We start from the raw sequence: 10038 nt of genomic DNA, 5'->3' as shown, positions 1-10038 counted from the left end.
CACTGTAAAGGTTGCAGACCCCTACGACTGTACAAAACCTGATGTAAAGTGTGGATCTAAATCCTTTCTTCAGACTTCAAGAGGACGCTGAGTTTATTTGTCCTGTCCAATGGTTTTAAAGATGAGGTTGACTCTAAGACATGTGATATTGCACTTGTGGTCAGCTATGTGAGTGGCCGCCCTCAGTCTTAAACTGAGTGTCTCTTGGTCGTGACTTGTGACCCGTTGGCTTTTCCTTGCTGAAAAGGGATCTTTAAAGGTTTTCTTTGACACTGTGATCGATCTTGCTTGTCCAGCCGACCCCCCCATCTATCCCACTCTTCTTTAAAGCCACTGGTCTGCCGCCCTCCGCTCCTGCTGTCTCATCTGTCACTTTCCCTGAAGTCGCCCTTTGACCTCCTTGATAAAAAAAACTACAAAAGACTGGGATCTTCAGCTCACCATCTGAAAACATCAATGAGACATGGGGACAGAGAGGAGGAGAGATGGGGACTGGGGGGCAGAGGGGGGAGACATGTTTGGATAAACTCCCCCTGCTGTACAGCTGCAGTGTGCATTAGTGTGTCTGATACAGTAAAATTATATATTTGTTAGCTTGACTTGGTTTTCCTTTCTCTCTGGAGTTCCTCTCCACATGTGGGTGTGGAGACATCGTATAAATGAAGGTAACAAAACATGACAAAGCCCTTTTCTTCCCCCTCGTCAATCAGTGGGAATGTTTGGAGATATATGGAGTTTTACATGCAACGCACAGAGATGTAAGAGTTGTCCTGGGATATAGATTTGTGTTCGCTGTCCTCTGAAAGATGCCACAGAAGACGAAGTTCTGTGAAACACTGTCAGTGGAAAGTGCCTCACTGAGCTGACTTCTCCCACAGCTCTGCTGTTCATCAACGTTCACAGTCACTCAGCAGGTTTTGCTCATCTTGATCCCTTCTTTATGTTTCTTTTGGTCCATTCCTCTGTTGTAATTACTAAGATAATAATCTGCCGTGGAGAACAGGTCCTGATACATGGTAGAACGTTTTGGTCCAGATATTAAGGCTTTTCTGTTGCGGTGCACACACAGGTCCACCTGTGAAACCACTGATCAGGTGATCTCAGGCCTCAGATAAGGAAGGGCACCTGGAAAAAAATGTGAAGAAAACAGCTGTTAGCAGCGCCGAGGAAGATGATAAAGAAGATATATGGCAGCTGTAAACTTTGAGCACATGTTTTAGTCCAGCTAGCATGTGGCTGCTGTTAGCATAGCATGAAACAGCAGTGATTTGGAGAGGAAGGTCAGAGCAGGGGGGTGGCACAGGTGTGAAGAAAAAAAAGCTACCAAAAAAATATATATATATATATATATACATATATATATATATATATATATATATATCGGTAAAGAAAAAAATTCAAACTGAAGAAAAATTGCATAAAGAACACGTGAATCAAACACTGGGTCTGATTACAACAAGACTGAACGTGAAAGCTCCACCACCATAAACAAATCAGAAAAAATGCTTTAAATAAATAAACAAATAAATAAATAAATGTTAGTTCTTAACTGGTTCTCTAAATTCTGCTGGTTGTGTCCACATGGAAGTCAACAATGCTTCAGAAACGTTTTAGATATACATAACAAACACAAAATAGAGTTAGGCAAAGACAAACGCCTGATCATTGGACAGTTTTACGACTATTAGTCAATTAATCAAATTTTTCTGTAACAATTTCTGATGTGCATCTCTTCCACAGCTTTTAAAGACCGATACAAAAATACACCACAACGTGCAGCTCAACCGGTGAGCGTTGAGTATTTGCTGCAGTAAAACGTAGATAAGCTTTACAAAACCTTGAAGCATTTCCTAATGGACAACAACGGGATTTTGGAGAAATTAGTGAAAAAAAAACAACTCTATTAAGAAATTTACAGTAAAAACTTCACTCATAATTTAAATGAAATTCTGTAAAATTCATGAAATGCCAGTTAGTAAAATGTATCACTGTATGGTTGCATCAAATCTCTCCCATCCTGAGCAGCAGTTTGGCGACAGTGGAAAGGAATGACTCCCTTTGAACAGGAACCTTTGTTTGAGTCTTACTGCATTTCTCCCTGTATACCTGTTAAAACTGCTGTCAGGGAGTGACAGACACAAATGTGGGGTTACCATGGTGAATGAAACAAACTTTCCACTGTTGCCTTTGTGCTTGCTCAGGATGGGAGACTGTGACAAAGTGATGAGACAAAGCAGTCTGCTCCTCAGATAAATAATGTAATTAATGTATTTATTATGTTTATGAATGTTTCTGTTCAGTGTCCTGAGACGACTTCTGTTGTGACTTGGTGCTATAGAAATAACCTGAACTGAATTTAATAGCATCTTTAACATTTCTTTAGATCTTGATTCTCTTTACACACCTGATACAGTTTATACATCAAAACATCAGCAACTTAGATTACAAAATAAATCCTTATTTGGAGGTTTTGATAAAAATAAAAATAAACAAGTTTATGTACCATATTTTCTGCCGTACACATCACACACCATCCTATAAGTCACATCAGTCCAAATATGTCTAAAAAAGTAGAAAAATCCATAAATATGTTGCTTCGCCATATACATCGCATCTACTTGTGTCACTGCTGACAACCCAACACAAATGTGGGCCAGTGTTGTGCCAAAAATCGATTGGCTGCCAAATGGTGGCCAGGGGAGCATGCAGGGGAGGACTTTAACAAGAATTTAACAAGATTAACACTTAAAAACAATTATATGTTTGCTCAAAATTATAGTAAAGGTGTGTCTCAGTCTACCTTTTCCTTAATAAATACACTTTAACAGTCAAATCAGCTGCATTTCAAAACCCGATTTGTGGAAACATGGGAGGACTCGCTGTGCATTGCTTCAAAATTTAACAAGATAACCACCTAAAAACAATTATTTGTTTGCTCGACATTATAGTAAATGTGTGTCTCAGTTGAACTTTTACTTAATAAATGCACTTCAATGGTCAAATCAGCTGATTTCTCTAGGGTGGGTGCAAAGAAATGAAGCTAATTTGATGGTAGCTTCGTCCGAGCTGGATGAAGATGGCAGTCTATGGCAAGACAACTGTGTCAATAATAGCCACTTTTACCTATTACATGACACAACGGCATGCCATACTACTCGAGTGCCATCTAGCAGCTGAAAATGGTAGTGTTCAATGTTTTCAGTCAGAATGAATGAAACCGGTCATATCTCAGCCAAAAATTGATTTAAATATGGGAAAAAACATAAATAAGTCACTTCGGCGTATAAGTCACAGGCATGTAAAGTATGCAAAAAAAAGTGACTTATAGGCTGAAAAATATGGTAAGGCATTAGCTGTATTGGTGGTACCTGAAAAAATAAAAAGTTATGATCAGTAATGTTAAGACCTTACCAAACAAGAATGCAAAGCAGAATAAAATAGTAAAGCATGTCTAATGTTGTAATATATTGTATGCATTGTGTATGTATACACAATGTGTGTGTGAATAATGGATTAACTGAAAATTCATCAAGCGTTGCTGTTTTCTTCTGCGTATCCTTTTAAGTAGACAGATGTTTACTCATATTTTGTGACTGACTGATTGCAAATGTGTTTTTAGTATCATAAAGTTGAATAACAACTTAATAAAATTAACCGAGATAAACTAGATCTGTGGATGTCAAAGATGAGGTTGGGACCCCACTGTGGGCCATGAAACACAGAGAGGGAAGTCCTTGGATCGTTTCAAAATATCAACTTATATTTCAAAATGAGTGCTTATTGTAAATCTTCATAGTAGTAGTTACAGTCATAGATTTAGGCAAAGATTATTAAAACTGGAAAGACTTCTGGGTTTGACTTGAGACAGTAGCAGACGTTTCACACAAGATCAAAGTTAAAATAAAAAGTGTTTATAAAGATATCCTGATGCATGCTCAATAATCCAGGTAGAAAAATCCAAAAAAGTTCAATCTGGTCCTCTGGACATTCAAAAAAACAAAAAACAAAACAAAGCAAAAAAAAATATATATAGAAACGTTTCGTCTCTCGTCCGAGAGACTTCCTCAGTCTGAGGTGCTGTTTTCAGCTCAGTCTCTTAAATAGCACCTTCTCAAAGTGGATCAACCAGTTTGCTGCTGACAACCAAAACCAGCTGCTCACATGGTCAAGAAGGACCATCAGCCTAACGGTGGATCATTAGCACACTGATGGCTGTTTACTATTCACAGGGGGTTGAGTGATACTAGCAATAACAGCATTGTAAGAGGGGGACAGTTGAACCCGGAGGCCTCCATCCAGTTTAATGATGGACGATTTCTGGGGTGTTTATAAAGATGGATCCTGCAGTGTTTCCTGTGATGTACAGGAAGTGGAGCGTTTTGGGTCTGTGATTTATAGAGGATAGAGGTGTACCTGTCTTTACAGCTGAACAGGTAAAGACAGAAAATCACCTTTTCCACCCGGACCGACTGTCAGCTTTGAAGCACAGTTTAGAAGCAGCACGCAGTGTCTGCTAGGCAACAGGGACATTAGCTAAATAAAAACAAGTGTTTTATGGATCACAGCTGTAATTTCCACGAGGCAGTCTGGTGTGGTGCGCTTTCTTTTGCGAAGTTGGAAGCTGGAGCGGCACCGCTCTGCGCTGCCTCCCCAGCTGACCTCGGTCCGAGCACCTGTTTCCAATAGCTGCCCTGCCAGAGGCGATTAGGATCCATCCAGCCTTAGAAAAGGACCGTACCTCTGCAGCTCCAAACCCAGCCGCACACCAGCTATCCAGTCGCACTGATTAATCACATCAAGATGGACCGTTCAGCCCTGTAACGCTGCTGAAGACTGCGTGTGCTGTGCTTTGTACACTTCAGTTCTTGATTCTCTCCATATTAAGACATTGGACCGAGATATTTCATTAGACGTTTGCTGCTCTCGGATATTAAGTTAGATATTCATTTGATACTTGCAGCCACGCAGAGGCACGCAGAGTCAGGCTCACTGGGTCACCAGCACGCTCTTTGAAGGCCCCGGTTGTGTTGAGGTTGCCACGGGGTCAGTCAATGAACCTGATTGGCCAACCCCCTGTGGACCACGACTGGAAACACCAACCGCGGTAATCATGATGTGACAAAGAGTGACGTTGCCCTCCAAAGTTGGATGATTTGTTTGAACTTGATTTGAGCTCTTCACAGAGTAATGTGAAGTGAAAAGACCCTCTTGCTGCAGGTAATCTCAGAGGGCAAACACTCTAGGGGGAGACGGTGGGGTACTAACAGACACCACTGGTGCCCCCCCCTTCACTTTGATGAGAACTGATTTTGTGTAGCTAAGCATGGAGTTCTGCATCAGCGCCGCTCTAAATACTTCGTAGATGGAATCAGATCGGCGCAATTAAACCCAACACTTGAGAGCACAACGGCATGACCCAAAGCAAACGAGCGATGTCCCCCACCGCTGAGGGATTTGAATAGTGAGTGTTTGTAATTTTCAACATAGTAAGTGTTTTTCTGAATGGGAATTAAACAGGGAATGCAAGTAAAGCTTAATGTTTTTGATGCAAGATATTTAAGTAGGTAGAAGTTACGCTGTGGAGAATTTCAAATCAATTTATTTATATACGTAGCGCCAGTTCACAACTTAACAATTCATTGGGTTTCATGGACAAATATAATTGTGTATCATCAGCATAACAATGAAAATTTATCCCATGCTGTTTAATAACTTTGCATAATGGAAGCAGATATAAAGTAAATAGTAGTGGTCTAAGCACTGAATCCTGAGGAACTCCATGACTAACTTTGGTATAAGAAGATTAATTATTTATATTTACAAACTGGAATCTATCAGATAAATATGATTTAAACCATTTTGGAAAAACAAAGAAGAACAAAGATAGGTTTTTTTATTTTTAACTTTGTCTGAGCCGGCGCAGAGCAATCCTGGTGAGCAATTTTATCAAGGACCAGGTACAATGGTGGAGCCAGGGGGTGGCCAATCATGGCCTTGGCCCCCATAGATTAATCTTCTACCACCCCAATCATTTCAGGAAACTGTACTTTTAAGCAATATAAAAACTAAAAAGCATAGTTTCCTCAAATGATTGGGGAAGTCAGTTTATATATGGTGGTGGCCATCTTGGAATTTAACGTGGCACCCCAATTTTAAATAATGACTTTTCTTAAGCCCTGATGCTGCCACACACCAAAATGGAAATCGACACAATACTTTTTTTTGTAGTTATCCAGATCACAAGTTTTACATATATACATATAAGGCAGCAGCCATTTTGGATTCTGACTTGGCAACCCAATTTTCAAAAGGAATCTTTCTGATGCCTAAATGTAGCCATTTGCCAAAATGGAGATTGGTATCACGTTTATTGTTTAAGTTATCATGCTCACAACATGCAAGGATGGACGGAGTTTATTTCTGATTCCTCCTTTTCGCTCTGCAACAGGAGACATAAAAGTAAGGTGGACCTGGTAAGCAGCACTGCAGCCCCCTTAGGGCCATACAAACAAACAAGAAAAATGGGAAAGTGCCAACGTCAGAGCAGTGGTCTACAAGAGTGGTAATTACACCCACACTGTCTGACTCGCCTCAAATAAAGTGGCTTTGGTATAAATGATTTTAGGGTAAGGGCACAGAGGAACTGCTCAGCGGTTAAATTCTGGACATGACTGAGGGTCGTAAATTAAAAACACCTCCCTCTGGCTTGGTGGATCTGTTGTCTATTGATCTGTAGGCCTTCAGACAAATGCGCAGTCACAAACAAACTAATTTATGTTGGTTTCATCAGCAACCACAAAAAAATTAGAAACACAAGGACCTTGCTGCATTCTTAACATCATGATAAAACGAGCTTCGAAGCAACGATAGCATGGTGGCATAAAGCTACATATGCTTATTTCCTTTACGTTTTGAATCTTCCTTAAGTTTCTGTTTGGATTTCTGTCGCAGGAGCTTCAACAACAAATATACTCAGACAGTAAAGGTAAAAAAAAGAAGGATTACTGGTTCAAGTGAAGAAAATATTCATACTTCTGATTAAATTGTGCTCAATTACTGCAGAAATAACTCAGCAGCTGTGGTGGATCGAGAAAAAATAATTTATTCATGAACTAAATTTAACAAGTTTGAAATGCAAATTAGAGAAAACACCTGAATTTTATCACTGTGTCTATCTGCCCAAGTTATCATTCAGTTTGCAGAACAGAAAATTTCAGATATCTGAGTATTCATTCAATAATCAAATATGAAATGACCGAAGAGAAGATATTTAGAAAATTCTTCTTTTTCAGCTGCTCCCTTCTTCAGGGGTCACAGTGAACTAAGTCGCACTAAGACTTGGTGATTATTTTCACGCCGGATGTTCTTCCTGACACAACCACAGACACTGAGCTACCACAGCCCTCTGTAAGAAGCAGAGAGCTGCTATCTAGGGTGCCCGGGAGAGCAGAGGGTGGGGGTTAAGGGTCTTGCTCAGGGGCTCAGAGTGGGGCAAGTGAGGGTGGAGGCAGGTGTGGGTGTTTCACCTTACCCACCCACATTTTGATGTTGTCGGTCTGAGGAGTCGAACCGACAACTTTCCATTCACAGGCTCACCTTCTCTAGCCTCTGCGCCACCACTCCCCCAAGAAAAACATAAAAAGTAATTCATATTTTTATTTTAGTGAACCTATCTGTGTAACAGTAAAACACAAGACCTTTTTTGTTACAGACTATTTTATAACGGGCAGTTTTACTGAATCACAAGCTCTAAAGATTTATTTAACTGCGTCTTTGTGGCTTAGTCCATTAAAAATAATAACATATTCACTTATTTTTATTATTTTTTTCCTTTTGTCGTTTTTAAACAGTAATGTGCGACAGAAGATTCTAGTTTCTGACTATGGTAGCTGTCAGGGGTGTAGAAATGTGAAGTGAAGATAAAAAGGGGAGACTATTGACCTTACTTTGTCCGTACTGGCTGTACTGGTAGGACGCGACGTGGTCGACCGTGTAGCCCGGCGAGCTGTACGATGGGGTGCAGTAGGACTGGGAACTGGGCAGGGAGGGCAGGGCAGACATGGAGGGGACGCTGGTGAGACCCTCCAGGCCTTTGATGTGGTCCATGCGCTGACTGCAGCTGGCCGTCATGCCGGCAGGGGGCTCGAGGCCGCCCGTCAGAGGGGAGATGGCGTAGTCGCTTTGGGGCTGGTGTGGTACACCGCCGGGGTTCAGCAGACCCATCACCTGCTTGTAATTGACAGAAGAAACCAAAAACATAGAGGCAAGTTAATTCAAGGTTGTCACATAAGATAAGATAGAACTTTACTGATCCTGCAGAGTTGTTGTGAAATAAATGCTTAGTGTTTGCAGAACTTGTTATTCTGGGTAAGAAGTGGGAAAATGCCAAGAAGACAAGAAAGCTTGTTCCAAGATATAAAACATGTTTTGAGTCTTTTTAAAATATTTGCAAGCCTCTTTAGCACAGGATGGTAAAGTGTCACCACTGACACTGAGACAAACACACAGGGGACACCCCCCCCCCCACACACACACACACACACACACACACTTCACAGACATCAAAAGGCTCACAGCCAGCCAGCTCCAGACAGAGATAGCACCAGAGAGAAAGAATTAAGCAATTTGTCCATGGCTCTATTTATTCTAGTACTTCTTTCTGACGCGGCTCCAATGATACAACGCGCTGCCTTATCTCAAACACAGATAAGACAAAAGGAAAAGCATGTGCGTGTTGGACTCTGTTAAACCGCAGAATTGATTTGTAGTTTGAAGAAAATCCTTTAGCTCTTGACCTGGTCTTTATTAGCAACCAGATAATTCAATTTGGGGGGGGAATATTCTTCGGCTTGCAAAGGACGGAAAACAGCCGTAGGTCAAACTGATTCAACTTCTTCAAAACAGACCGACTGATATTACCAACTACTCCCATTCAGTCCTTCTAATTGACCTGTTCATCATCAAGGTGTCCACAAATAAAGAGCTGAGCGCATCGTTGATGAGTATGACAGTGACTGTAAGTATATCTTCTCCTTTTAAATGTATAATATCCCACCTTTTCCTAAAAGGCCTCAAGGTCCTTTTAGCTGTCCTAATGAGAAGCAGGTATGCTGCTCTCTGCGTCCTCTTGGCCCTCTAAGTGACATATTATTCAACATCTACACACACATGGTCCTGCTTAAATCATTTCCTAAGCAGGGGAGGTGAGTGAAGGAGTCCATGTTGATTTCAGGAGGGGAGTTGTGTTTCCTTCCATGCCTGGTAACATTTTCCTAAAAAATTAACCTGCATTTGGAGTTAAAGCAAGCGAGAGCCAGCAACGAGTCCATGCTATTTGAACAGAGGGTTTCAGAATGGTTCCTTTCTTACTCGTGTTTTTATATGTTTTGTGTCGTCTGCTTGTCCAGACTGTTCACAGAGCTTCATATTGGAACGCCGTTGTTGCCGGCGGCCTATATCAGCACGACTTGGCAGGGAAGAATGTCTGAACGTGAAGAAAACATCTGAGACAGGATATTCCTTCCCTGCTGTATGAAATATACACAAAGACGTTAGAGCTTTTGCTTTCACATGGAAGAAGGCTAAGATAAAACATTTTAAGAATGCTGCCAAGAGAAGCCTGTCTTAACGCTGTGGTGAAGCGTGTAGCAGTGTTTGAGCGTCAACCTCCTGGTATATAAGTATTATTATTTTTACAACTCATACACAGCTTGGTATTTATGTAGAGAAACAGACAACACATATGTAAGTGACAGTTTACTGTTTTTAACATTTTTATAAGTGTACACTTCAGGGGAGGTGGTTAAGAATTGGTGTACGCTTTACAAATTAAAAAATGTTGACTGTTTTGTTGGTACGCCCTACATGACCGACATGTTGCTATTCTCCTGCATGGCAAATACTGACACACCATCTGATGTACGATGAGCCCGGGTGTGCGCTGTGTTCCCAACTGAGCAAGCGGCGGCTCAGCTGTGAGCCTCAGAGCAAAGATCATCGCTGCGCTCAGTCACACTGATAAACCACGCACAGCCGCCA

General features: G+C 41.2%; 1 protein-coding gene across 1 annotated transcript in view; it reads right to left on the bottom strand.

Annotated features, from left to right (window-relative positions):
- Nucleotides 1-848: 848 nt before the first annotated feature.
- pax3b (paired box 3b) overlaps nucleotides 849-10038 on the bottom strand; it is a 37623-nt gene continuing 28433 nt past the window's right edge. The window contains exons 11-12 of the mRNA XM_037678457.1: nucleotides 7947-8226; nucleotides 849-1125 (exon numbers count right to left, since the gene is read on the bottom strand). Coding sequence (XP_037534385.1) covers nucleotides 1091-1125; nucleotides 7947-8226 — 315 coding nt within the window. The 3' untranslated portion in view covers nucleotides 849-1090. The remainder of the gene's footprint in view (nucleotides 1126-7946; nucleotides 8227-10038) is intronic.

Source organism: Nematolebias whitei, chromosome 6 (assembly GCF_014905685.2).
Source record: "Nematolebias whitei isolate Nwh7 chromosome 6, NemWhi1, whole genome shotgun sequence".
Taxonomy (NCBI): Eukaryota; Metazoa; Chordata; class Actinopteri; order Cyprinodontiformes; family Rivulidae; genus Nematolebias; species Nematolebias whitei.
Note: the sequence above shows the minus strand (reverse complement) of the source record. Positions and strands in the feature narration are given on the sequence as shown.